The sequence below is a fragment of the Aplosporella prunicola genome, assembly GCF_010093885.1.
Source record: "Aplosporella prunicola CBS 121167 unplaced genomic scaffold K452scaffold_37, whole genome shotgun sequence".
Classification (NCBI taxonomy): domain Eukaryota; kingdom Fungi; phylum Ascomycota; class Dothideomycetes; order Botryosphaeriales; family Aplosporellaceae; genus Aplosporella; species Aplosporella prunicola.
In genome coordinates, this window is record NW_022983565.1 from 104,391 (window position 1) to 128,258 (window position 23,868).

A 23,868-nucleotide genomic window follows, 5' to 3' on the forward strand; every position below is an offset into this window, starting at 1 on the left:
GCCGCACCCGGCTCGTCCCGTCACAGTGGGTCGGCGGCTAACATCTTGCACTCGGCTCCATAAGTGTTGTCGAGTAGCGAATCGGATAATTTCGAGCGAGAACAGTCTTCAAGATATTGCGGATACTCAAACCTATTAGCTGTGATATTTTGGTTGTTGTGAAGTCCCAGGGCACGACGCTAGGTGTGCGACAAAGAAAAAGCTTTTCCTTCTCGCAACAAAAAGTCGACGCTTCCTTTAAACAACCACGTTATGTAGACGCACCTTCGGTCCTATTCGTCTTTTTCGTGGAGCAGTCCGTGAGCAAAAGAGAAGAGAAAAAAGCAAAAACATACGGCAGCTGGGATTCGCTAGTGGTCACCCACCTAACTACTAATCAGCCGGTTCGAGGCTTGTGTATGGCAGAGCGGACGGGATGCCCAATTTTCCTCGACCTATGGTCGTATGTGCTTAATTCAATTTGCTAATTTGATTATATACATAACAAAACGTGTGTCCAGCTCTCCGTGTCGTTTTTTTCAGTTTACGGAGTACAGCTATCAATCACACCTTTGAAGCCCGACCTCGGAGTCTACGGTATATAATTTGATAAGATGACTGTTGGGTTTTTATATTGCGGTATCGTTTACTTGGGTATTACTTATAATTATCCGCGGATTTACTTTATACCCTAAAGACATCTTTGTTGGAGACCATCTATTTATTCTATGGAAATACCTAAAGCATTTTATGAGGTTTTAATATGTTGAGGAGAGTTAACTGGGAAAAAGATATCGCTGTTCGTTTGAACCGTCAGTGGCCCTGTCAACCGTGTAGGTAAAGAAAGTAAAAGAAAGGAGAGGTAGTTGTACGCCGACTGATTAAATTAGATTTATCTTTTAAAGTTTTTGGAATATTCCATTCGATTGATATAAGACAAATGTGGCCAATAACTCTTATGTCTTAAGTAATTGTGATAGACACAACCAGACGCGGCTTCAAACACTAAAGTCCGGTAAAGGCCCCAGCTGATGGATTCCTTCCAGTGACAAGTTTACATATTACTATCCGTAAACCTGGCCCCGTGACAGCCTTGTAGAATACCCAGGCTCGTGTAAAAAGACTCGCACAAGCTCGCTCGCTCCTTTACAACTTTCTGTTCTAAAGCCTATCCCGATTGGCTTTTGGAGCTCTCCTGAAAGCCCGGCACCACTTAGGATGGAGGCATCTTTTCCATGTAAACTAGCCAGAATAGCAACTGTATTAAATCCATCAGAAACCGGGGCTTTATACCATGCAACCTTAAGAATTATGGCAACAACAGTGAGAAACGGATTCACAACTAGGACGACCCCAAGAACAGGGTGCCGTCTTAGGGTTCTCCGTTTCTTCTCAGTGCTAATTTCGTCTGATGCTTTGGTATATGAAGTAGAATCAAGCCATTCTTGTTGCACTGCTTCTGGATCCGCACTGATGTTGTCTAGTGGCCCATCCATTGATACTACTCTTGCCCATATCATGGCGTTGACAAGAGCCGGAGCCATGTTCACTCTCAAGTTGGATATCCTTGGATTTGAGCGCCAATTATACTCTCCGATGAGCAGATAGAAGAGGTTGGAAATCTCCAGAAGATTGTTTTGGATCAAGCTCTGGTTGGTTCTTTGTAATGCAGTTTCCTCACTTTCCAGAATCGCGGCAGAGGATAGCGTGATGGATGTACTCGTAATGTTCCAAGTGCCGCGGCAACGGCGGCGAGATGTAAAAACGCGCTCTGTAGTTGATTCGAAAGTCTCATTTTGAGTGGTGTTCCAGATTCCAATAAAGGCCTGCGACATGTTAAACATGTTTTCGCTGAGCATAAGACCAATATTTTGCCCGTCCAACATGTCTTTGGTGTTCCAGGCTTTTGGAAAGCGATATTGCAGGTATGCAGTATACGTGTTTTGCCAGAATGTCTTGTCGCTACGTTCCTCTTCCGATAAAGAATGGCTTTGGGTTACTGTGGCGTTAACATCCGTGGTAATGGCAACCCACTCCTCGGTCGCTATAGTTGATTGAATGTGTTGGACGTAATCGGGAAATGGTCCATCCAAAATAGCGCTAGTTGTATTTGATGCGGTGAGAAGGTTGTATCCATAGGTTTTTGGGAACCCAGGGCTCTTCCAGAAAGGGCCGTAGACATCCGAGATTAATGTAAAGCCCAGGCCAGTTTTTTGATCTCCTGGTGCAGCGATCAATCCAAACTTCCCATTTGATCCTCCAATTCTTGATATGGTTGAGCCATTGACAAATTTCTTATATCCGATGCTGAGTTCAATAGGCAAAGCCGCGAGGAATAGCAGAATGATCCTGACCTTCAGCTTGATATTACTTCCCATATAGTTTCTTCTTAAGAGGGCATCAAAAGATTGTAAAGTTGGCTTCTCGTGCATTGCCTCATAGTAAAGTGATGCCAAAGCAATTTGTCGATTCGTACAGATTGCCATAATGCTCAACAAAAAGCCGACAATGATTAGTTGATTTGCCTCGCCTAGATAGAGCGAGATTCCTTGGTGGTAGATGGAAAGCAGAGATACAGCTGAGCATGACAGGCAGATGAAAATCGCTGCTGTATCTTTCAGTGAAAATATCCGCTTCTTCGTTGGTATTCCAAATGCGAGATCCTTGTCCTCGAGCGGTTCGTAGGTAGAGTTTCCAAGATTGTTTTCCGTCGTGGTCATTATGTTTTTATTTTTGCAATGATGCTAAAAAGTCGCCGCGGGGGCGCAGTATACTAAATAGGCAGCGTGCCAGTAGCGAAATGTGGGGGCTACGTTGACAGCACCGAATGGCATGAGGACCACGAACCAAAAAGGCGAACAATGGAAACATACAGGGTGTAAATAGGCGCTGGACGGGGCTGGTGTGGAGCAGAGAATGTCATGACCGCAAAAGCGTTGTGTTATCTGCTTTCCAGAGGCAACGAATGACGATTCAGAATTTCATACACGGACGCCGAATCCCACTCCGATACGCCTATACGCTATACTGGCGCTTAGCATCCAGGCGCAGCTCTTCTTAAGTGATGAGAGAATTCTCTGTCTAGTGCATTGTAAAAAGCTGATACGTTGATCAACGGTAGATTTTCTCAACTATCGGCCCCGGATAATTTATTATTTGCCCGCTCCTCGATATTTTTCCATCTTGCGCGATAACACCTGTATGTATAGCATTCGTTATTTACCCTTATAGAGTTGAAATTGTACAATAAACTTAGATAGCTTCGTGCTCTTAGAAAGTTGTGTCTTTTTAAACTTTTGCAGTCTTATATATCTATACGCTCGTATGTGAAATACTTCAGATTAATCTTTAAATAATCACCTAACGACTACTAACTGTAGCACTATGGCTATTTATAACTGCCTCAAGAGTACTCTGTAGGTATGGTAGATCTGATTAATGGCTAAGACGTGCGTAGATTATTTAGATTCTAATAATTTCCTGTTGACAGATATCCTTGTCGTCTTTGAAAGCTTTAATATGACACTAGTGGCCTTGTCGGCTTATTTCATGAAAGTTTAGCCTAACCGCTCTACCACTCCTTTACAAGCCTGGCGTGTCCAAATAGTAATGCAGGTTGTGGTCCAATAAGATGTTCCGCCACTTAAGCCATGGTTATCCGCCCAATGCTTGCCTGCCAACAAAGCATTAGCGAGCTAGAGGCGTAATACCCCACTTGATTCCGTCTTTGCCATCATGTGCATCTTGTGTCGCATACATATCTAAACAGGATCCCCTCATGCCTCCTTTCCAGCCATTCCATCCTATTTTTATTTGATTAAGAACTTACAGCCAATACCTTTCAAATACTTTCCAACAGCCATAGTTGTGATGGACGATCACACCATTCCAGACTTAAAAGTTACCGCAGATGAATAATGCGCAATATGCACTCGCATTGTGTTCAACTATGAAAAGTCAGAGAACAGCCTAGTCCATAGGCAGATATTCCACGAAACATGCGATGAATGCCCGCCACTCCCCCTAAATGCTTTGTGCAAAATGTGTAAGCATTTGCCTTCGAAGCACATATTTGGTTGCATTCAGAAAGGGTTTACAATGGATATCGGAACATACGACGAGCTACGCTCTCGACCATCATGTTTGTTGTGCAGCATGCTCAGCGGACTAATTGCACTGGATAAAAAAAGCATTACCGGTGGCTCTAAACTTTTTTTGGTCACTTATGTCAGAATATACGGACCTCACAACAGCATCGGCATTGGAGTCGGTAGTCACGCATCGCCCAGGCTATCAATCAAAATCATGCATAAAGACTTCAAATACCTAGAATATCCTCCTTCATCATTTCTCAACGTTCCGGATCCTCGACCGACATACCATGTTGCGAAGTCGAATCTGAAAGCGCCGCTTTAAGCAGGAACAAAAGCGAGCGGGCTATTTGTAGATTTGGAGACATTCGGAAATGGCTTCAAAGTTGCAAAAACTGTAAGCTCGCCGCTTCGCAACCCCTCCGCTCGGGGTTTAGAGTCATCGACGTTCGAAACAATTGCGTTATACCACTCCCAATTGACAGATGTAATTATGCAGCATTGAGCTACGTTTGGGGAGACACAACATCCAGAATTGCCAGAAAAAATACCCTCAAGGCACTTGAAGAGGCGAGTAGTCTCACCTACTATGATATCCCGGATACCGTCTCGGATGCAATTACAGCATGCAAAGAACTTGGACAGGACTATCTCTGGGTAGACCGGCTTTGTATCGCGCAAGATGACACAGACTCTCTATCAAACCGGGAGCAGATCAACGCCATGGGCTATATTTACAACGAAGCGAGTTTCACGATTATAGACGTGGATGGCACATGCGCCAATCATGGGCTGACTGGTGTGGGTCGGCCAAGAGCTTTCACGCAAGACCGTTTTACCCTCTTGGATGTGGAATTGGTACAAGCCTTGCCTCACCTTAACGGCATTTTGAAGCAATCAGCCTGGATGTCTAGAGGATGGACGTACCAGGAACACCTTTTATCAAAGCGGAGGCTTTACTTCACCGAACGTGCGCGGATTGCTCTTGCGGAAAAACGCGAAGCCAGTGGGCTGATGGCAATTGGAGTCTGGGCATGCACCCGAGCTTTCGGAGCTATAGTCTTTCTAGCGCTTTAAAGGATTATCTTCCAGGAATTTCGGCATCCCGACAGATATATTAAGAGGCTTTTCCGGGGTCCCCCACGCCAAACACAGTAATCGCCACAGGTGCGGACTTCCTTTTGAGAACTTTGATGCCAACATCGCCTAGGAAACCACTGGGTCCAATGTAACTACTCGGAAGAATCCTCCAATTGGAAAATTTCCGAGTTGGTCATGGGTTAGCATCACAGGCAGATGTGAGGTCACTAAACTGGAACCACGATTAAAACTTGCTTCATTCGCGTTTGCAACCTCAGAGACCATCAAGGGAGACTTAATACCAGTTCAGCCAAGCGTTGAGAAATTGGGAGTACCCGACGATCCTGAGACGTTTTACGACCTTAATCTTGCAGCTCATATATGGCGGACAGGTCTTGTCTAGGGGTCACCGAAACACGAACAAAATTCTAAGAAATCTATCGGAACTCTCCGTTAGTTGCCAGAGAAGAGCTGCAAGTCCCGGGCCGACCTCTGGGATTTCCTACGGGGCACGGATCTGAATGGTCGCCCAAAATTCCTTGAAAACGTATCTGAGATTGCGTATAACCTTAAGCCCTACCATCTGGTCGTGGTTACTCAATGTGTATATGCAAAACTCGAATTTTTGGAGAATGACCATTTACCTCATCGCTCTACCAACCTCTATATGTTTGATCATACGGATCAATATGAATTCAATGGAGGCTACTTGAGCTCTTACGACCCTGAATTTCATGCAACTTTTCCTGTTGGGGGAGCGTCTGTTTGTATCATGGAGCTTCTCGCCTTATCTGCAGGCAAAGAAGGCTTAATGGACGTAATGCTTATCAAAAGAGAAGGTTCGCTAGCACTCCGCATGGATTAGGGCGTGTATTTCTTTTTAAATGGGTAAACTGTCATCCTGAATTCAAGACCGTGGTTGTAGATTGAATCTGGCCATGTATAGAATAGTTTCTTATTAGGGTCGGAAGGAGAAATTTTATCTGCGAATGAAAATCCTCGTCCTATATGAAAAGTGATCCCCAGGGACCGTTCGTAGCTACTCACAGGATTATATTATATAAGCATGATTGTATTATCTTTAGGCTAGGAATCCAAAAGGACATGGCAAACTTTCGTTTCTACGAAATACGACTTACTGTAGTGATAAATAACAAAACTTTTCCCTTCCGACCGTAGTGTCTTAAGACATCTTTGTCCAGTCTGGGAAGACTTGAAGGCGACGGCCTTCTGTAAATTGTAATACCACACAAATCTTCAGCTCTCCACCTTCAAGAGCAGATCCTGCATCTGAGGACTCGTAAACCTTCAGCTCTCCACCTTCGACGGCAGCTCTTGCGTCTCAGGACGCACCTGCGCCTTCTCGCGATAATCGACGCCTAGCCAAAGCAAATCCGGCCGGCTATAATGCCCATGAACATCCAGCACGGCCTTGAACTTCGGGATCTCATCCATATCGAGATCAGCAACGACAAGGCCCTCCTCCTTTTCTCCGAGATCTTCAGTGAGCTTGCGCCCGTCGGGCCCAATGACGCAGGAATACCCGCCGCCGCCCGAGCGGTAGAAGTCGCCTTCGCCGAGTTTCCAGCTGTCGATCCCTTTTTGGGCGAAGATTGATGAGGCGACGATGACGAAGCAGGCGCCTTCGATCGCGTGGGTGGTGGAGAGGTTGATTGCGCCTATAGGAAGCTTTAGTGGGGTGTGTCTGGAGACGGCTTATCTGACTTACCCTCGCGACACATGGAGTAAGGCGCCGAGCCTGGAGGATACGACTCGAAGAAGTTCATAGGCGGCCAGGCTGCGACGTGGATTTCTTCTCCTTGGGAGTAGGTGTGGTAGCGCAGCAGCGGCTGCGAATGCTCCCAGCATGACAATGCACCGATTTTGGCCACTCCGGGCTCGTCGACAACGTTGAACAGAGATGCGCCGCTCCCGTCTCCGTAAAGAGTTCGTTCCACATGCGTCGGCTTGATCTTTCGCCTGTTCATCTTCACAGTGCCATCTTTGCCGATGAAAGATTGGGCGATGTACAGCGAGTTGTTGTCGTTCTCCGAATAGCCCAATGACACTGCAATCTTGTTCTTGCCAGCACAGGTGGCGATTTTGGCCATTTCCGGACTGTTGCGGCGCAGAGAGTGCTTCATGTACTGTTGCACCATGTCAAAATCGACTGCGCGGTGCCTTTTCGTAAATCAGCTGCTGCACCACCTAAAGCACGTACAGACCATACCAGATCCAGCCTGGATAGCCTGGAATCCAAACTTCAGGGAACGCAATCAGATCGCAGCCTTTGCCGGCCGCTTCTTCGATGAGACGGCATGTCTTTTCTACGCATGCCTGGAGGTCGAAGTAGCCTGGTTCAGCCTGGACGGCGGCAATACGCAGAGTTCGCTTCTCAGTGGACATGTTTAAACTTTTAAGGGAAAGAATGTCGAAAAGGCTGGTGTAGTTATGCGACGTGATGTATATATATACAGACGGTCTGAGGGGTAAGGTGGAGTCGTACGTCGGCGTGAAACAATGTCCTGCAGCAGGGGTAGGATTGGGTATGATCTGCAAATGGCGGGGTTATTCCACTGTCGGGGATGTTGAGTGGGCGTGTTCCCGTCTTGCATGGGTGTGATAAGCTTGCAACAAGTTGTACCACATTGATTCAAGTTTCTCTAAAAAGCGGGACAACAGCTCCTTTTACTGCTAAGCGACATCTACCGCCTAGCGAGGTAATGGTGCTTGTACAGAGTAAGAGAACAATCTAATTCAGATACTAGTAGAGAATATACACTCTCAGATCTTCTCCCTTACACGGAGGAGGCATGCATGTAGAAGTTGAAGACCCTATCTTGCCAGACAGCTTGAGGGTACGCAAGCCACGATAAGTACCTCCGATTCCTGCGAAACCTGTCAGTATCTCATATAGTGTATGAGAAACTTTCTAACTTAGGAGTACCAGCAGGCGACAAAACCAAGAACATCAACGACTATGGTAGGCAAGAAATCACTTATTAAAGTTGTTAAGGAGAAGAACCAACTCCGGCTCGCACCGGGGGTGAAAGAGTAGAAGAGATATCGCAGAGCAAGACCACGAACAAGAAGCTGACAAACTACAGCCACTGCGCCGGCAAGCACGCACGCGACAACGCACATGCTTTACCAACACTCTTTTCGTGAAGACAATGCAGCCTGCCCTTTCGTACCTTGATGCCACTGTAACTCTTACTAGAACACGAAAACTGGAGAAGCGTTGTAGATACTTAGACTACAGTAAGAGACATTGCAACCACAGATACTTATTGAGGCGTTGTTGGCAATAGTGGCTATACATAGCCGCCTGAGCCTGGAGGCGCGTCCAGTGAAGGTCGATGAAGAAAAGCTGGAGTGACGAGTAGGTAAGCATGATGATAAGCCCCAAGAGCCAAGTCCGTTGAACGCAAGTACTATAAAGAATGTGATCAAACCTTGCCCTACCAGCAAGCAAAAACCGCAAGCCCACCTCCATTGAAGATGAGCGGCCGTAGGTAGGCGGGACGGGTATCGAATTCTCAAGCGCAGTCGGTCTCCATGAAATGCCCCGGAAACGGCAAGTCTCGCCAGCGACGGCCATGAAAACGTCCATTCCATCCCTCGCCCGGGCCGCTTGACTTGACTAATGGTAATGACCAGAGTCCTCGCAGTCGAGCTGCCGAACAACTGCAACCGGACTGTCTGCTTCTTGGCTGGTGCTGTTGATAAGCGAGCAAGCAAGCAAGCAAGCAGACGGGTCCCCAAAACGGGAGACCCAAAGCGTGCACGCTGCGTCAAGTTTCAGCCGAGACACGTACGTAGGTACCAGCAACCCTTTTTTCCCCCCCCATCAGGGCATTCAATTCCACCATCCTACAGGTACATAGGTACATAGTCGGGTCAAAGCGCGCTCGGCTACTACTGGCCATCCATGCGCGCGCGGCGAACAGGCCCCGAAACGGCCCAGCGTATGGCGGGTTAAGATTTCGGATCGCGAATCTTATAGCTGGTTATCTGGCCGTTATGTGTCAATGCGATGGTGGAGCACATCTGGAGAGGGTGCGGGCGCGGGCGGTTGGGGTTGCGGCGTGCGCGTGAGAGTCTGGGCAGGCGGGCAGACGGGCAGGCGGGCGATGCGACGGTGAGAGGTGGGAGAGAATAGGGGGAGGGACAGCGAAGTGCAAGGCCGTGCCCGTGGTCGTGAAGACTTCCCTACCTAGAGTACACGTATGAGGTCTCACCCTCTCCCTCTCACAGACTCACACCCCGCAAACGCAAAGCAGCCAGCACGCGACACGCGACATCACGCCCTGGCGCACGCATTCTTGCACTCGAAGGATTCGTATCGCATCAGCACGAGGTCAAGATCAGATCAGATCACCAGGATGTCAAGCCTCACGTCGGCGTCGCGTCGCATGGAACGTTGGCGTTGCAAGCAGCCCTGCAGCGCGCCACAAACGCCCGCGGACCAATCAGGGGCGCAGCAATTTTTTTTCTTTTCGTTTTTCCCTCTTCCGCCGCCGCCGGCCCTTGTGCGCCTCCCGAGACGCGAGGCGGACGGGCCCGATAGCGATTTACCGCGTCGGGTGGGCGTGACCGCCTTGTTGGGGGGTGGGCGGGGAAACGCAGACGGACGACAGCCGATTTCGGCGTGGGGGATGGTTGCTGGGGTGCTGGGTAGGTACGAGTATGGAAGATGGATTCCTTGGGCAGGTCGTGGGGTGGTGTAGTGGTGTAGGTGTTAGTGGGAGAAATGCAATTGACGGGCAGGAAGCCAGCCAGAATCCATTGGAGGTGGCGCTGCTCGTCTGCTTGCTGTCTACGTGCCCTACGTAGCTGTACCTGGTACCTGAATCTACCGTTTCGCTGGCTACTCGTACGCGCGGACCGCAGAGCATCCACGGTTATCGTGGCGAGGCAAAAAAATTAAAAGGGCCGGACACATTGCAATGACAACGCGTTTACGGGTTTCTAGAAGGGCGGGCCGGAAACGACTAGCACCGGCACTCCGAGGTCAGGCAGCGCGTCCCCACCAAAACTGCGTGACATCGGAACGGTGTGAGAGAGTGAGAAGAAGTAGGTAGAGAGCAGCCCAGTTATTTCCGTCGGCGCCGGGCGGCTGCTGCTGCTCCCCACGCCTGTTTAAAAGCGTCTCCCAGCGCTCTCCAGCTTCCAGCCCGCTTTGGTTCTGGCTCTCCATACTCTACCTGCCGGGCCTCCGTAATCCTACCACCCACCTCAACCCCGCCATTGCTAATTCGTCTGGTTCCCACTACTATAATAATTTGCCTCTTTCCTCAACCTCTGCTCTATTGACGCTTACGACCTACCTACGACTTTTTGTTTATTATCTTTTGTAACGACCACGCCACGACACCACCATGGCTGGCTCCGACCCCAAGGACCAGACGGGCATACACGACTTCAACGATGCCAGCGCGGCGCAGAAAAAGGTCATTATGGACGACGTCGAGTCGCCCGCCAAGTCGCAGGAGGCGCCCCAGGACGTGTTTGGCGACGAGTCGGGCGCCGCGGTCCAGTACAAGACGATGAAGTGGTGGCAGGGCGCAATTGGTACGCCATTGGACAACCTAGCGCCTGCGCTGGACCCCCATTCGCTGACGGCCTCGCAGTCATGATTGCCGAAAACGTCTCCCTGGGCATTCTCTCTCTCCCCGCCGTCGTGGCAAAGGTCGGCCTCATCGGTGGTCTGATTGCCATCATTGGTCTCGGTTTCTTCACTACCTACTCGGGCTATGTGCTGTGGCAGTTCCGGATGAAGTACCCCCAGGTACATATGCACCATTGGCTAGTCTTGGCGCAGCGCAGCCGCTAACAGTTCCGTCGCAGTGCGCAAACATGGGCGATGTGGGAGAGGTTCTTCTGGGCCCCTTTGGCCGCGAGTTGTTTGGCGCTGCCTACGTCATCTACTGCATCTTCTCCATGGCCAGTCACCTGCTCACCTTCATCATCGCCATGAACGTCCTGACGGACCACGGCACGTGTACGATTGTTTTCGGCGTGGTCGGCTTGATCGTCTTCACCATCCTCACCATTCCGCGTACGCTCAAGAACGTCTCGTTCCTGGCCATCGTCTGTGAGTTGTTTCCGTGGTTGGCGGGTGGCTTTTAGAGGGCGACATGGACTGACAAATGGCTGCAGCGTGCCTTAGTATCCTGACGGCCGTCCTCATCACCATCATCGCGCTTGGTATCTCGCCCAGGGCTTCGTACGCGGATATGCAGGCCACATACAACCCCACCTTCCCCGGCGCCTTCAACAGCATTGCCAACGCCGTCTTCGCGTACGGTGGACACGTTGCCTGGTTGAGCTTTGTCAGCGAGCTCCGCCACCCCGAGGAATTCCCCAAGGCTCTCATCACGCTCCAATCCGTCGACATTACGCTCTACGTTATCGCGGCCGTGACCATCTACCGCTATGCCGGCGAGGACGTTGCCAGCCCTGCGCTGAGCAGCAACAGCGAGATTGTCCGCAAGGTCGCGTGGGGCATTGCGCTTCCGACTGTAAGTCGCCGCCGACGAGAACGACGAAGGAAGGAGAGAGGGAGAAAGCTAACACGCCCGCCAGATTATCATCGCCGGTGTCATTTTCGCGCACGTCACGGCCAAGTACGTGTACCTGCGCCTGTTTGCGCGCACCGAGTACCTGCACAGCCGCGGCTTCATCGCGACGGGCTCGTGGATCGCGCTGGGCTTTGCCAGCTGGCTCATCGCGTGGATCATCGCCGAGTCGATTCCCAACTTCAGCGACCTGCTCGGCATCGTCAGCGCGCTGTTCGCGTCGTGGTTCTCGTACGGCATCCCCGCCATCATGTGGTTCTACCTCAACAAGGGCCAGTACTTCAAGAGCTGGCAAAAGGCTTGCCTCTTCTCGGTCAATGCGGCGCTGCTCACCATTGCCCTCATCATCATGGGCGTCGGCCTGTACGCGTCGGGCTACCAGATGCACATTGACACGTCTGGGAGCAGCTGGTCGTGCACCGACACGAGCTAAGTAAAAGACGTAGATTTGCTGTTTTTATTTTTTTGTCGTTTTTTTTTTCCGCGAGCTATACCATCTATCAATGCCTACTCATTTTTTCAGCTGTTCATGCATCAGAAACGTTCCCCTCGTTGCCGTGCTACCTACTCCGTACACAGTTATCACCACTACCCGAGGGCGACTGCCGTCACCACTTGTCGTCGATCAATTGGAAAGGAAACCGGGCATCATCATCTCGTGAGATGATCAGAGTGGGGTCGAGTGACGGAGTGACGATGACGCATTGTTTGTCGGAGAAAAAGTGTTTTTGGTTGATTGCGATTGCCGATTGCTGACTACGCGCCCTCCGAAAAGTCCGTCAGCGACGCGATCCCCCGCCACGCCTCAACCTCCGACCCAATCTGCGCCGTCGCACCCTTGATCGCATCGCACGCGTCGCTCCCCAGCGGCAGGAACGTCGGCAACTCGCGCCCCTCTGCGACGCCCGTCCCCGTCACAACCTCATACATGACCTTGGCCGCCTTCTCCGGATCGCCACGCTGCGTGCCATTGAGCGCCGTGAAAGTCGCATCCGTCTTCGCGTTAACGTCCGCATAGTCCGGCAACCGCTCCTCCGCCGCCGTATACGCGACGTTCCCGCCACTGCCACCGCTACCGCTACCGCCCTGCGCAAGCAGCGCCGTCCGAAACGCCCCCGGCTCAATAAGGCAGTGTTTAATCCCGAGCCCCGCGACCTCGCTCCCCAAGCCCAGCGTCAGCCACCGCAGCGCCGCCTTCGACGCGTCGTACGCGCCGCACCCGGGCATGGCGAACCACGCGGCCATGCTCCCGATGGACAGCAGCGTGCCGCTGCGGCGTTCGCGCAGCGCGGGCAGCACGGCCCGGTACAGGGCGAGCGGGCCGAAGACGTTGGCGCGGAACTGGCGTTCGAGGGTTTCGGGCGCGAGCTCCTCCAGCACGCCCGTCTGCACGTAGGCGGCGTTGTTGACGACGACGTCGGGCGTGCCGTGCGCGGCAAGGAGGGCGGCGACTGCTTTGGCGAGGTCGGGCGCGGGCGCGGACGGGTCGAGTTGTGCGGGGGTGATACGGCCGGGGAGGGAGCGCGACTGCGCCGCGCTGGTGAGGGTGGCTAGGCGGGACGGGTCGCGCGAGGTCGCGAGCACGGCGTCGCCTTGCGCTGCGGCGTGGAGGGCGAGGGCAAGGCCGAGCCCGGAGGACGCGCCGGTGATGAGCCAGAGACGGGGCGCCATTGTTGTGGTGTGTGTTTGTATTTGTGTGTGGAGAAGGTGAGTTCGTGAGGTCTGGTGCGGTGTGGTGCGGTGCGGTACGTAGAAGTTTGCGAGAAACGTGAAAACGAGAGGTCTTGATTGATCAATGGCAGCGAGGACTGTCAGCAGCAGCAACCATTAAATACCCCCCTTTTCCCCCGCCCGCAGTAGTCAAGCAGGCCGCAGCACCCGAAGCGGAAACAAGGCTCTCTCCATGTCGCCCACGGAGACAACGCACTAACTCCATCTATCTCCATCGCACGCGGACATAACATAAACACCGGGACAGAGCATAACATACGGAGCAAGCAACACGCACTGCAACTGGAGGGTGGAGGGTGGTTGGCAATGGTAGGTGGCGTCCCAATAAGCTCGCCTCCACACGCCAGCGCGAGGATCGTCGCGGGCCGGAGCGCTGGCGCGCGCCGCCCTTGGCCCTTGGGCCTTGGCCCCCGCTCTCGCACCCAGGCTGCTGGAGCCCGTTGGCCGTGGCGTCAGCCTGGCTTTGCGTCAGCGTCAGGCGTGGGCGTTGGGTCTGGGGCGGGGTGGACCGCGCGCGCGCGCGCCCTGGCGATGACATGTGGGGCGCGCGCGCAGGGCTTGTCGTGTAAGGTTACGGCATTACGGCTTAGAAGGGGCGCGCCTGATGGCTGGCGCTGCTGCGGTAACGGAGGCTGCGGGTGGGTTCCATTCATTGGGCGGTGTCATTGTCGTTATCTATCGGGACGGGGTGGTTGGTTGGTTGGTTGATGAAGGAGGTGGGTGGGTGCTTGTGGATGTGGATGCGGATGTGTAAGGGGGTGTAAGTAAGGTATAGTAATCCGACTTGGTTTTCGTCTGACAAAAGTGTTTTTTCGGTGGCTATGCAGGCTGTGTGTGTGTTGCCTGCCTGACCTAACGGAAGGATTTCCATGGGATGAGTCTTTTGATCCTGTTTTTTTCTTTTTTTTCTTTTTCTTTTCCCCGAGGAGGCGTTTGTGTGTACCTTCTTCCTTCCATCTCGACTGACTACCGACCTTAGTTACTCACTCACGCACTCACTTGCTTCCATGCCTCTTCCTTCCTCAACACCAAGCCAAGCCGAACACCCTCATCACCTATCGCCGTAACCTCGTCCATCACTTATCCCTCCTCCTTGCGGGCGAGCGAGTAAGCAGCTTCAACGATCCCTCCCGCCGCCGCCGCCCGCTCCTCCAATCCCGAACTCCGCTGCTGGCTGGCGGGTTGGTCCTCGGCAACCCGTCCCCCGCCTTCCGTCTGATCCTTCCCGCGTCGTCCTTCGAAGCCCTCTAGTCGTCTGCCAAGACGACTGTCGTCGTTTTACGCTCGTTCCGCTGTGGCTTCTCTCGATCCTCGTCCTCGATGACCTTGCCTCTGGGCGGCTGGTTTTGCCCCTTGTCGCTGTGATGGAGCACGGCGCTCTCGCACGCACGCACGCCCGAACGAACGAACGAATGGATGAGCCCGGCTGCGGCTTGCTTGCTTGCTTGCTTGCTTGCATATATATGAACGCGGGCGGCGCTGCTGTGGATGGAATACCCACGGGCACAAACGCACGCTTCTTGCCTCGCCTGTGCAAAACGACTCGACTGTTGTGAGGAAAAAGGTAGAGACGGGACTGGAAAGAAGAAATAAGAGAATAAAGGACGAACAATAAACAGAAGGAAAGAAGAGATGGCTGCAGTGGCTGTATAAACAGGCGCAGCAGCAGCAGCAGCATCGCCTTCTAGGGATGTTAAGAGACGACGGACGGTGCCCGCCGTCTCGTGCGGAGAATTCCCTGTCCGTCCCGCCTAGTCGAAGCTGCTCGCCCTCTTTCTGGTAAGCAATAATCGCGCCGCGCTAGACGAACGCTCACCTTGCTAGAACTACCGTCTGGGGATATCTACTGTACCGTCTAGGTGCCCGGGACGGGTTTTCGAACTGTACAGAAAGTCGCCGGAGGACGGCGGATATGAGTGGGTTTGCGCACGAGGGTTGTCAGCGGGGACGGCGCTATAAGCCTTCGACTACCTAACTGACAGCGCGCACGACACGGCATACCTGAGCCAGACCCCATCCGCTCATACTAGTACCCACAATGCCCTGCCGCGTCCGTCGTTGCGGCGAAAAGCAGCCCCTGCTCCCGCTTACGTCCGGGCAGTCCGATTTAGATCCACCCTCCAACTCAAGCCTTTCCAAGCCTTGGCTGCCCCCGCCATCGTATATCTGCTGCCGATCCGTCGAACGTAAGGCGGCGTTAAGGAAGCGTTATGTCCTATGTCCGGCCGGCTAAGGCGTGTGCTTGTTGTTGCAGCTGCTGCCCTGCTGTGCCGCTGCGGACAAGACGGAGTTAGGGCGCTATGTCCGATGTTGGCAACGCTTTGCGGAGTTTAGATGGCCGGGTCTTGGTCTTGGGCTGCTTATATAGAATGGGGGCTTTTGATCTATCGCGCGGATCTTCCACTGATGCGTTTGATTGGTGGGGAGAGAAAAGGAATAACTCCAATTTGCTTAATAAACCTTATAGGCGCAACAACAACACGTCTCTTCCAACCCCTCCATCCTCCATCTCAGGCACGACCTACACAGCCAGCCTCGCCCACCTACCTCTACCACTCCAGCACGCTCCCCTCCCCCTTCCCGCCCACAGACTCATTCGCCCAATACCGCCCACTCACGCCCCCAACGTCGCCAAACCCCAACCGCAGCGGTATCCGCGCGCCCTCGTCCGCCGTCTTGGGCGGCACCCCCGCCTGCTCCCCCATCCCCGTCGCCACCCACCCGGGACAGCAGCAGTTGACCAGCAGGTGCGGGTGCTCGCGCGCGAGGATGCGCGTCCCCGCGTTCACCGCCGCTTTGCTCGCAAAGTACGCCATTGCGGGCCAGCCGTGCTCGAGGGCGTCGCCGCGCGCTGCCGCTTGCTGTCGTGGTGGGCTGTGGTTAGCGGGATGTGAAGTAAGTGGGTGAAGAGGGTGTTTCGGTGGGGGGAGGGGGGTGGAAAAGGTTGACATACGTCGTATTCTTGCACTAGCTCGTTCAGCCCGCTGAGCGTGAGGTCGGGCGCTAGGAAGCGCGCGTGCAGGCGCGCGTGGAAGTGCTTCATTTGCCCGGCTTGGGAGGACACGTTGACGATGCGTCCGGCTGGCGGCATGAGCGGGATGAAGGCCTCGCATAGCTAAGCGCTGCAGTCAGCATTCAGGACGTCAGTGTGTAAGTGCGACGTAGAACGTACCTTCATCGTCCCGCGAAAGTTGACATCGAGCGTCTCCTTGCGCTCGGCCGCGCTGATGTCTTTCCGGAAGTAGAAGACGCCCGCGTTGTTGATCAGCACGTCGCATCTGCCGTGGTCGCGGCGGATGGCGGCGCTGAGCGCGGCGATGCTCGCAGCGTCGCTGAGGGAGAGCTTCACGGGGCGGACGTCAATGCTGCTGTTGCTGCTGTCTTTTGTCGGGATGTCGACGTCCGGAGCTGTCCCTGCGCGGGATGCTGCGTACAAAACCATGGGCGCCGGCGGGTTGCGCATGAGTGCGCTGCAGATCGCGCGCCCGATGCCTCGGTTCTGCGGTCTTGGTTAGCTGGTTCGTTAGATAGATGTGGGATTGGGGTTGGAGACTTACAGCGCCGGTTACGACGGCGATAAGAGGTCGGTTTGACATTGTTGCTGTGGTGAATGGTAGATGCTGCTGCAGGAAGTATTGAGGTTGTCCGTTTGTTAATTAACAATGAATGGAAGGCGCTGCTGCTGGACGTACTGATGGCGTCCGTTTATAAGTCAACAAGCTCGCTGAATAATTCGTCCATACGATGTTATCCGTGGCGGCAGAAACCTCCAAAAATGCGGGCTCTGCATCTCCGAAAAGGCAATTATTGTACGTCATACGTAGTTCTTGTCAATTTGTCAGCTCTAATTTGTCAGCTCTGATTTGGTCCATGGAGTTGATGCAGGAAGATTACCGTTACCTCCACTTCTTTGCTTGCCTTGTTTGTGCATTCAGCCGTTTCTGAGTCTTCTGCTGTTGTCATGGGATGAATCTCCGAATTTCAAAGGACAAAGCACTTGTTTGTCAAAGGTCTGTATGTAGTGGAACAATTTCGAATTTATGTCTGTGTTTGTAAGCTCTATGCCCACTTCAAAGGAACAACACATTCTATCCGCAACAAAAGTGGAACTTGTGTGCCAGAACCTGGAAGAAGTCAACTCATTAAACCTCTTTCTTTCTAGGAACCTAATCTTCCGTAATTATTTAGTAGGCTTGGTAAAGTCTTCCGCCGGCGGCACAGTAACCAAGCCATTTTTCTCTTTCGTCCGCCACTGCAGCGATCTGCAAACGGAATACAGGAATTTCAGCGTCGGCATCGGCACGCCATGCGCAGCGCCTTCCTTCAAAGGCTCCCCCAAAATGTTCTCGAACTCAGTGAAGCGGCCCTGGTTCTGCAAGTCAGTCTCAAGCTCTCTCACACGGCCATTCCTGCATAAATAGCACGTACCTTTCGCACGTCAACCTGCATGCTCGGCGGGTTGTACATCGGGATCGGATCGAGGTTGATGAAAAAGTCCACAAGTTCGGCTGGGAGATCATGTCCGACAGCCTTGGCTCCCGCCCGTATCTCCTCCATCGCCGGCCTCACGAGATCCTCAATCGTCCCGGGCGCGAGCCTGGCACGGCCGGTGTCGAGGTCGGTTATCGCGCATACGGGATTCAGGCACGCGTTGTAGAGCAGCTTCCGCCAGCGCGTCCACCCGACGTTGGGCGCGTACTCGCACTGCGTCTTCCCGGACGCAGAGTAGATTTGGATAAAGTTCTTGGCCGCGTCGTCTTCTGTGGTGGGGTCGAGTGAAGGGTTCCGGAATGGGCCGATGTACAGCTCGTCCGAGTCTTCGTGGATGATGTGGCCGTATGCCGTTTCGTGGGAGCCGCAGAGACTGACGCCGGAGAGGACGATGTTTTCGGGGTAGGCTTCGATGATGGGGCGTTCGATGTTTAGTCCGTTTTGGACGAGCACTATCACGGTGTATCCGGGCGTTACGGCGGGTTTGATGAGCTCGGCGAGAGTGGGTGAGACGTCTGCAATGTTTTTGGTGGTGCAGACTATGTAGCGGAATGGCTTTTGACTTCCAGAAGAGACGTCGGGGATAGAATTGAGGACTTGAGAGTAATGGTTAGCTGTATATTCAAGGCGATGAAAGGTTTGCATGTTGTTCGTGGTAGAAGGGTTCAGTGAAGAAGCATACTCTGATCTGGTCGAAATGATTCGATAGAGCCCCAATCGATGGATTCAATTTTAAACCCGTTCTCTTTCACTTCTGCGAAATTCGATCGCAACACACAGGTCACAGACGCTTGGTTTCCCCGCTGTAGATTCAATGCTGCGATGGTTCCAATTCCGCCGCTGCCCACGAGAAGTACATTTGTCTTGTCGGCTACCATGTTGAACAGAACTGTAGTGATTGTGAGATGGAATTAGTAGAGCTAAGGGCGCTCGGAAACTCTTTGAAGCGGCTCTTATAAGAATAGATAGCAGTTGATAGTAGCTAAAGACCAAAATATGGAGCCTTTCCCTTTTAGCACTAGCGTTCTCGGCTTATCAGCGCGGGGCCCCTCAGCCGGAAAGACTTTCTTCTTTGGTAAGACTGACGAACCCCACCCTTGCACGTCATCCACGATATAACCTTCCTGAAATGCAGCGGCGATGATTTGTTCTCACCCATCTGCTCCATCTCTTCCGCTTTCCTGATCATCTCGCCGTCCCCGCGTTTCACCACTGCTCGTAGGGCGGAAGCATGAGCGCCCTACCCCGCAATCGATCTCTCAATGGATGCGACACTTGCCGCACTCGCCACGTAAAATGCGATGAGAAGCGTCCGGCATGTGACATGTGTCAACGAAGTCATCTGGTATGCCGAGGATATCAGTCGCGCGTGCAATTCCTGTTCGACGGTATGACAAACGGCGTCGTCGCCGACAGGCTAGATGACACGCGCTTCCGCCGGCCGCTTTTCACGGGTATGTCATCGAATACACGACTTCGAGGCTTCCCAGTGCTGAAAGCATCGTCTCTGCAGAAATGGAGCGACAGGAGATGAGCGACTACATGCGGGCGAGCATGGGTCGCACCCCGGCGAGTAAGGCCTTGACAAGCTTGGACGAGCAGTCTCAACGCTGGCAGTACTTGCACGAGGATGAGCTCTCTATTGCCCACGGACCGTTCTCAGTCTTAAAGCTAGCTCAGGCTCCCACAACGCCAAAGCAGGTTCAAGTGCCAGAAGTCGAGTTTTCGGAGTACATAAGCCCGCCCGGAACTGATTCCCCGCGGCCTCTCCAACTAGAAACTGCAGAGGGCACTTCGAATTCACCAGATCATCTTCTGGAAATGGCCTTGGGAGGTGACACCACCCTGGACTTACTGGAATTGATGGACTCAGACTTCAATGAAGCCTTTCCTGACACTGCGTCTCTTTTTACCGACCTGCATGCGGTTGGCCAAGCGGACGATGGCTTGCTACCATCTGCCGGTCTCCTTGATATTCCAAATCATTCCATGGCTGAACAAGCGCATCACGGCTTGTTACCGTCGCCCATTCCTCCCTCGCTTCCCTTGACTACTCTCTCTGAGCGCTTAGTGCCTCAAGATGCAGGCTTTCTTCTCATGCACTACAAAGACCACATTATAAAGCTGCTATCCCCCCTCAAATATCATCGCAAAACGCCTTGGAACGTCCTGCAGTTGCCCTGCGCAATGAACACATTTGCAGAGCTAACACTAGGTAACCATCCTAACAACGCAAGGAATGCCGTTTTCAATGGGTTGCTGGCCATCAGTGCCTTCAACTTCACCAATGCATCTTCTGGAGACGCAGTGACTTACTGGAAGGGCGTAGGCGACCTTTACAAAAGACGAGCGCACGAATTCTTGAAGCTTTCGTTGAGGCATGAGGTATCGGAACCCAAGAGGGCGAAGTACAAAGAAGTGTTGATGGCAATGTTGTCAATGGTGACACTTTCGGTACGTTGTTTGTTTAGTGAATTTTGCTCAGCTGAAGAACCAACTTACATTTCGACTGCGAATTCCTCAATGTGTTTCAACGTACTAATATTACAATCTAGATTCTGGTCGGGGACATCGAAAGCACGCGATCTTATCTTTTGGACGCTGAACGATTGGTATGTTTCAAAGGTGTACAGAAGCCCAAAAAGTCCAGAAAAACAAGGCTTCTCCACCACTACTATGGGTACACACGACTTTTCTTCGAAAGCACCTCGGTATCCGCAGGCACTACTAGAGCGATACGTAATGAGGCCAGGATGAGGGATGAGATCAGGCAATTCCAACCTAGTACCGTCTTTCGATTCTCGGACTGGGGCTTCAACGAAGAACAGCGAATGCTGGAAGACAAAAACCCAGAACTTGGACAAAACGACATGCACCTTGAACTCCCAGGAAAGTGGGATCTAACCATGTATCCGCACATATATGGTATTCCGGAAACATTCTTGTTTCTTCTCTCGCAAGCGACACGGCTCGGCAATGAACGGGAGGCGATGGAGGCTCACCCGGATGACTATCCTGCCACGAGCGTAAACACTCTGTTTCAGTGTGTGAAAGCAGTCGAGAAGCACATTTTTGAATGGGCGCCACCAGCTTGTGGTTATCCAGAAGGTTACGATGCTACGGTTGATCCTAGCTTGCTCGACTCAAATCGCCGTGTCGTACACCACTTGCTTCTTTCCCTGCACCAAGCACTCATTATATTCTTTTACCGGCGGGTGTACGATGTGAACCCGATGATTCTCCAACAATATGCCGAACAGACAATTTATCATCTCAAAAAGATTGAAGAGGAAGACCAAGCAACAGGAGGTTATACAGCTGGTACTGTCTGGCCTGGATTTATTGCCGGCTGCGAAGCTCTCAGCACACAACTCCAGGAGAAATTCTCATTGTGGTTCAAGAGCTCTGCAACAGCGAGTGGACTGCCCGTTTTCGGTACGGCCAAAAAGATTGCAGAAGGCGTCTGGACGAAGAGGGTCCAAGGAGGCGACAACAACATCAGTTGGCCAACGTTAATGCGAGAACAACATTTGACCATATTGTGTAGCTGAACGAATCTGGAAGCGATATTCCAGTAATGAACGACTTTACACTGCGGTTTCGAATGCTCGTCAAAAGCCGAGCATTTTAACGGAGGAAGTCCCCTCCGGAAATGGCTTTCTCATACTCGTAGTCGTTCTGGAATTCGCAGTACAACGCTTCCTGAAATGACGATAAGCATCCATGTAGACAGCATCAAAGGATTTTGGAGACTTACTGGATCACTGGTCATTTTGAATGTGTATTCCGCTGCCTTGTCATCGATAAGCACCTTTGGAATCCCCGATGCCGCCGCCGCATCAGCCTTGAGTTGGATTTCGCAGCTCTTTTCAGCAAGCGTAAAGAGATATGCTGCCTCATCGACCGTCTCACCGACAGTCAAAAGTCCGTGGTTCCGTAGGATCAGCAGTTTCCCCTCATTTCCAAGCGTCCCGCCCAGCCGCTCGCCCTCTTCCTCTTCCAGCACGACACCTCCGAACTCTCCGTACACTCTTTGCGCCTTGCCGTAAAACATGGTGACGTCTTGGTTGATCATATCCAAGGGCCGTGCAAACGTAGACCATGATTTCCCGTTTACCGAGTGTGTATGACAGGCGGCATTGACATGGGGATACTTGCGATGAATGACACTGTGGATTTGGAAGCCTGCTGCGTTCGCAGGGCGGGACATGTTGCCGCCTACAGGTTTTCCGGTGTGGTCGAGGAGGATCAGGTCTGAGGCGGTCATGAGGCCGAAATGGATACCAAGTCTTTGGTTCACAAATGATATTGGGTCAGCACGGAACAAAGAGTTAGAAAGACTTGCAGAGAAAGCATGGACATACGGGTTTGTCCAGAAACAGTCGGGATGCTCCGGGTCGCGAAGAGAGATGTGACCGCTCATGCCTTCGGTGAATCCTTTGCGGGCGAAAACGCGGAAGGCACCCGCCATATGTTCGAGCATCCAACGGCGCTTTTTGTCGAGGCTGGTGAAGGTTGGGATTCCCGGCAAAGTCACACCCTGCGAAATGGCTTCAATGGCGGCCTTGGAGTGCGTCGCCGATGAAGTCGTGGATTTTCCATTGTCGGAATCTTTGCGCTCTCCGTTCTGGGTAGCAATGACAGCTGTTGCAGAAGTTGGTGCCATTCTCTGGGATTGGTGTTTGAGAAAGCGCGGGATTAGGGGAGAAGGTCGTGGGGCCTGTCGGGTGGCATCAGAATATGTAAGTGAGACAAACCGGCATTACAAAGCGTAGGCGGCAAGTTAGTCCTGACCTTATCTTGATAGGTAACGCTGCGCCGCCACCTCCGCACTAAATACAGAAGGTTTTCCCGGGCAATTCAAAGCTCCACCGGTTCGGGTGCCTACGTCAAGGCGCGGCGCATTAGTCTGACCACCCTTTTCTTTGTCCCAATCAAGCTTTCATGACTCTACCCAATGGGCAGTACTGGGCAGAAAGTTCGAATGTGGGGATTTTGCCCATACGTAGCGTGGCGAAGCTTCGCGATGTTACCCAGCAGGCCGATTGCTATAAGACACCGGATTATTTTGCCCACCGTCCCTTCTAGATATTTTACTCGCCTACGTGATGCATGCCTGCAAGGGTATACGAGGCACGAAGGTATCTAAATCCTCTCATACACTTATGACTTTTTATTTTCGTATCTTCTTAAGTATTTTTATACCCGTCATCTTCTCACTTTATATAGCTACCTAACGTCCGTTACCGTGAAACGAGATTCACCGGGAAGCGAGATAGTGCTACTTGTACAGAGGAGAAGAAGAGACCTAGCTACGATGTATAAAGTCTGTATGTGCTTCAAGACCTTTACATCCATACCCAGGACTCAGGATATGAGCTCGACAAGGAGTACTCTATAGGGACTGCTTGTATTATCCCCTGTCTCGCTAGACGGTGGATCTCGGTTCTCGGTAACGGACGTTAGACTCTCCCAACTTCAGGATCGTCGCTAATTATGATCACCTAAAGCATACATGGCAGGTACAGTACATCCTACCCAAAATGTGGACACCACGACCCTATTAGCAGGCTAACTACCTGTTAAGAACACAAGCCTGCCCAACTGCTCGCGGGTGTATCTCCGCGACACTTTACATTAGGTACCCACCGAGCACATTTGCGCATCCCTCGGGCCTTAGCAGCATGTTAGTGGTGTTATAGATGCATGTGGCGTAAAGTGTTCATAGGGTATATTGCAGCACGTAGAGAAGCCTAATTGGGTAGAATTTAAAGGGCTTGGGCAGGATAATAAAAAGGATGGTCAGCTTCACCCGCACCGCGCACCAATGACCAATAATAGGGATGCGGAGCAGAATCGAATGTTTAAAGCTGTTCTATTTCAATTTCAAACGTCCTGTTTCTCTGACCAGGAAT

The 23,868-nt window shown here is 52.3% G+C and overlaps 13 protein-coding genes across 13 annotated transcripts; 6 read left to right on the plus strand and 7 right to left on the minus strand.

The window, feature by feature from the left end:
• Nucleotides 1-305: 305 nt before the first annotated feature.
• Nucleotides 306-462, plus strand: K452DRAFT_116917 (uncharacterized protein; the record flags this gene model as incomplete). The annotated part of the gene is made up of 1 exon (XM_033535111.1): nucleotides 306-462. A coding segment is annotated over one exon (157 nt), but the record flags the coding sequence as incomplete, so codon positions are not given.
• Nucleotides 463-1,043: 581 nt separating this feature from the next.
• K452DRAFT_236756 (uncharacterized protein) lies at nucleotides 1,044-2,699 on the minus strand (the record flags this gene model as incomplete). Its single annotated transcript, XM_033537534.1, has 1 exon — nucleotides 1,044-2,699. The coding sequence occupies one exon, from the start codon at nucleotides 2,697-2,699 to the stop codon at nucleotides 1,044-1,046; it is 1,656 nt and encodes a 551-aa protein (XP_033392622.1).
• Nucleotides 2,700-4,444: 1,745 nt separating this feature from the next.
• K452DRAFT_341906 (uncharacterized protein) lies at nucleotides 4,445-5,147 on the plus strand (the record flags this gene model as incomplete). Its single annotated transcript, XM_033545388.1, has 2 exons — nucleotides 4,445-4,467; nucleotides 4,556-5,147. 2 exons carry the CDS (start codon nucleotides 4,445-4,447, stop codon nucleotides 5,145-5,147), a joined length of 615 nt encoding a protein of 204 aa, XP_033392623.1.
• A 1,075-nt stretch (nucleotides 5,148-6,222) lies between these two features.
• On the minus strand, nucleotides 6,223-7,556 carry K452DRAFT_279341 (uncharacterized protein; the record flags this gene model as incomplete). Its single annotated transcript, XM_033539411.1, has 3 exons — nucleotides 6,223-6,829; nucleotides 6,880-7,331; nucleotides 7,381-7,556. The coding sequence occupies 3 exons, from the start codon at nucleotides 7,554-7,556 to the stop codon at nucleotides 6,459-6,461; spliced, it is 999 nt and encodes a 332-aa protein (XP_033392624.1). The 3' UTR covers nucleotides 6,223-6,458.
• Nucleotides 7,557-9,271: 1,715 nt separating this feature from the next.
• Nucleotides 9,272-10,189, plus strand: K452DRAFT_116939 (uncharacterized protein). The gene has a single exon (XM_033535113.1). The coding sequence runs from the start codon at nucleotides 9,380-9,382 to the stop codon at nucleotides 9,878-9,880; it is 501 nt and encodes a 166-aa protein (XP_033392625.1). The 5' UTR covers nucleotides 9,272-9,379; the 3' UTR covers nucleotides 9,881-10,189.
• Nucleotides 10,190-10,609: 420 nt separating this feature from the next.
• K452DRAFT_236737 (uncharacterized protein) lies at nucleotides 10,610-12,164 on the plus strand (the record flags this gene model as incomplete). The annotated part of the gene is made up of 5 exons (XM_033537531.1): nucleotides 10,610-10,724; nucleotides 10,784-10,941; nucleotides 11,001-11,247; nucleotides 11,313-11,674; nucleotides 11,739-12,164. The coding sequence occupies 5 exons, from the start codon at nucleotides 10,610-10,612 to the stop codon at nucleotides 12,162-12,164; spliced, it is 1,308 nt and encodes a 435-aa protein (XP_033392626.1).
• A 323-nt stretch (nucleotides 12,165-12,487) lies between these two features.
• On the minus strand, nucleotides 12,488-13,402 carry K452DRAFT_236753 (uncharacterized protein; the record flags this gene model as incomplete). The annotated part of the gene is made up of 1 exon (XM_033537533.1): nucleotides 12,488-13,402. The coding sequence occupies one exon, from the start codon at nucleotides 13,400-13,402 to the stop codon at nucleotides 12,488-12,490; it is 915 nt and encodes a 304-aa protein (XP_033392627.1).
• A 183-nt stretch (nucleotides 13,403-13,585) lies between these two features.
• On the plus strand, nucleotides 13,586-14,480 carry K452DRAFT_116975 (uncharacterized protein). Its single transcript, XM_033535114.1, has 2 exons — nucleotides 13,586-14,231; nucleotides 14,442-14,480. Exon 1 carries the CDS (start codon nucleotides 13,769-13,771, stop codon nucleotides 14,168-14,170), a length of 402 nt encoding a protein of 133 aa, XP_033392628.1. The 5' UTR covers nucleotides 13,586-13,768; the 3' UTR covers nucleotides 14,171-14,231; nucleotides 14,442-14,480.
• Nucleotides 14,375-15,314, minus strand: K452DRAFT_116931 (uncharacterized protein). Its single transcript, XM_033535112.1, has 2 exons — nucleotides 15,279-15,314; nucleotides 14,375-15,223 (listed from the first exon to the last, which is right to left on the minus strand). Exon 2 carries the CDS (start codon nucleotides 15,138-15,140, stop codon nucleotides 14,580-14,582), a length of 561 nt encoding a protein of 186 aa, XP_033392629.1. The 5' UTR covers nucleotides 15,141-15,223; nucleotides 15,279-15,314; the 3' UTR covers nucleotides 14,375-14,579.
• A 646-nt stretch (nucleotides 15,315-15,960) lies between these two features.
• On the minus strand, nucleotides 15,961-17,125 carry K452DRAFT_322144 (uncharacterized protein). The gene is made up of 4 exons (XM_033544473.1): nucleotides 17,020-17,125; nucleotides 16,635-16,961; nucleotides 16,416-16,577; nucleotides 15,961-16,323 (listed from the first exon to the last, which is right to left on the minus strand). The coding sequence occupies exons 1-4, from the start codon at nucleotides 17,056-17,058 to the stop codon at nucleotides 16,012-16,014; spliced, it is 840 nt and encodes a 279-aa protein (XP_033392630.1). The 5' UTR covers nucleotides 17,059-17,125; the 3' UTR covers nucleotides 15,961-16,011.
• A 357-nt stretch (nucleotides 17,126-17,482) lies between these two features.
• Nucleotides 17,483-18,858, minus strand: K452DRAFT_258460 (uncharacterized protein). The gene is made up of 3 exons (XM_033538469.1): nucleotides 18,636-18,858; nucleotides 17,891-18,549; nucleotides 17,483-17,828 (listed from the first exon to the last, which is right to left on the minus strand). Exons 1-3 carry the CDS (start codon nucleotides 18,829-18,831, stop codon nucleotides 17,643-17,645), a joined length of 1,041 nt encoding a protein of 346 aa, XP_033392631.1. The 5' UTR covers nucleotides 18,832-18,858; the 3' UTR covers nucleotides 17,483-17,642.
• A 326-nt stretch (nucleotides 18,859-19,184) lies between these two features.
• Nucleotides 19,185-21,504, plus strand: K452DRAFT_236777 (uncharacterized protein; the record flags this gene model as incomplete). The annotated part of the gene is made up of 3 exons (XM_033537536.1): nucleotides 19,185-19,407; nucleotides 19,467-20,407; nucleotides 20,509-21,504. The coding sequence occupies 3 exons, from the start codon at nucleotides 19,185-19,187 to the stop codon at nucleotides 21,502-21,504; spliced, it is 2,160 nt and encodes a 719-aa protein (XP_033392632.1).
• A 76-nt stretch (nucleotides 21,505-21,580) lies between these two features.
• Nucleotides 21,581-23,010, minus strand: K452DRAFT_279355 (uncharacterized protein; the record flags this gene model as incomplete). Its single annotated transcript, XM_033539412.1, has 4 exons — nucleotides 22,761-23,010; nucleotides 22,318-22,695; nucleotides 21,711-22,242; nucleotides 21,581-21,655 (listed from the first exon to the last, which is right to left on the minus strand). The coding sequence occupies exons 2-4, from the start codon at nucleotides 22,617-22,619 to the stop codon at nucleotides 21,581-21,583; spliced, it is 909 nt and encodes a 302-aa protein (XP_033392633.1). The 5' UTR covers nucleotides 22,620-22,695; nucleotides 22,761-23,010.
• Nucleotides 23,011-23,868: the final 858 nt, after the last annotated feature.

What these genes read in the sequence shown, in the direction of transcription:
- K452DRAFT_116939 (XM_033535113.1), top strand. Translation starts at nt 9,380, where the DNA reads ATGAGGTCTCACCCTCTCCCTCTCACAGACTCACACCCCGCAAACGCA.
- K452DRAFT_116975 (XM_033535114.1), top strand. Translation starts at nt 13,769, where the DNA reads ATGGTAGGTGGCGTCCCAATAAGCTCGCCTCCACACGCCAGCGCGAGG.
- K452DRAFT_116931 (XM_033535112.1), bottom strand. Translation starts at nt 15,140, where the DNA reads ATGCTGCTGCTGCTGCTGCGCCTGTTTATACAGCCACTGCAGCCATCT.
- K452DRAFT_322144 (XM_033544473.1), bottom strand. Translation starts at nt 17,058, where the DNA reads ATGTCAAACCGACCTCTTATCGCCGTCGTAACCGGCGCT. An exon ending in TCGCCGTCGTAACCGGCGCT is followed by an intron (nt 16,962 to 17,019) that starts GTAAGTCTCCAA and finishes CCAAGACCGCAG; the next exon opens with AACCGAGGCATCGGGCGCGC. An exon ending in AGCTAGTGCAAGAATACGAC is followed by an intron (nt 16,324 to 16,415) that starts GTATGTCAACCT and finishes CCACCACGACAG; the next exon opens with CAAGCGGCAGCGCGCGGCGA.
- K452DRAFT_258460 (XM_033538469.1), bottom strand. Translation starts at nt 18,831, where the DNA reads ATGGTAGCCGACAAGACAAATGTACTTCTCGTGGGCAGCGGCGGAATT. An exon ending in ATCATTTCGACCAGATCAGA is followed by an intron (nt 18,550 to 18,635) that starts GTATGCTTCTTC and finishes ATTACTCTCAAG; the next exon opens with TCCTCAATTCTATCCCCGAC. An exon ending in TGCAGGTTGACGTGCGAAAG is followed by an intron (nt 17,829 to 17,890) that starts GTACGTGCTATT and finishes TTGCAGAACCAG; the next exon opens with GGCCGCTTCACTGAGTTCGA.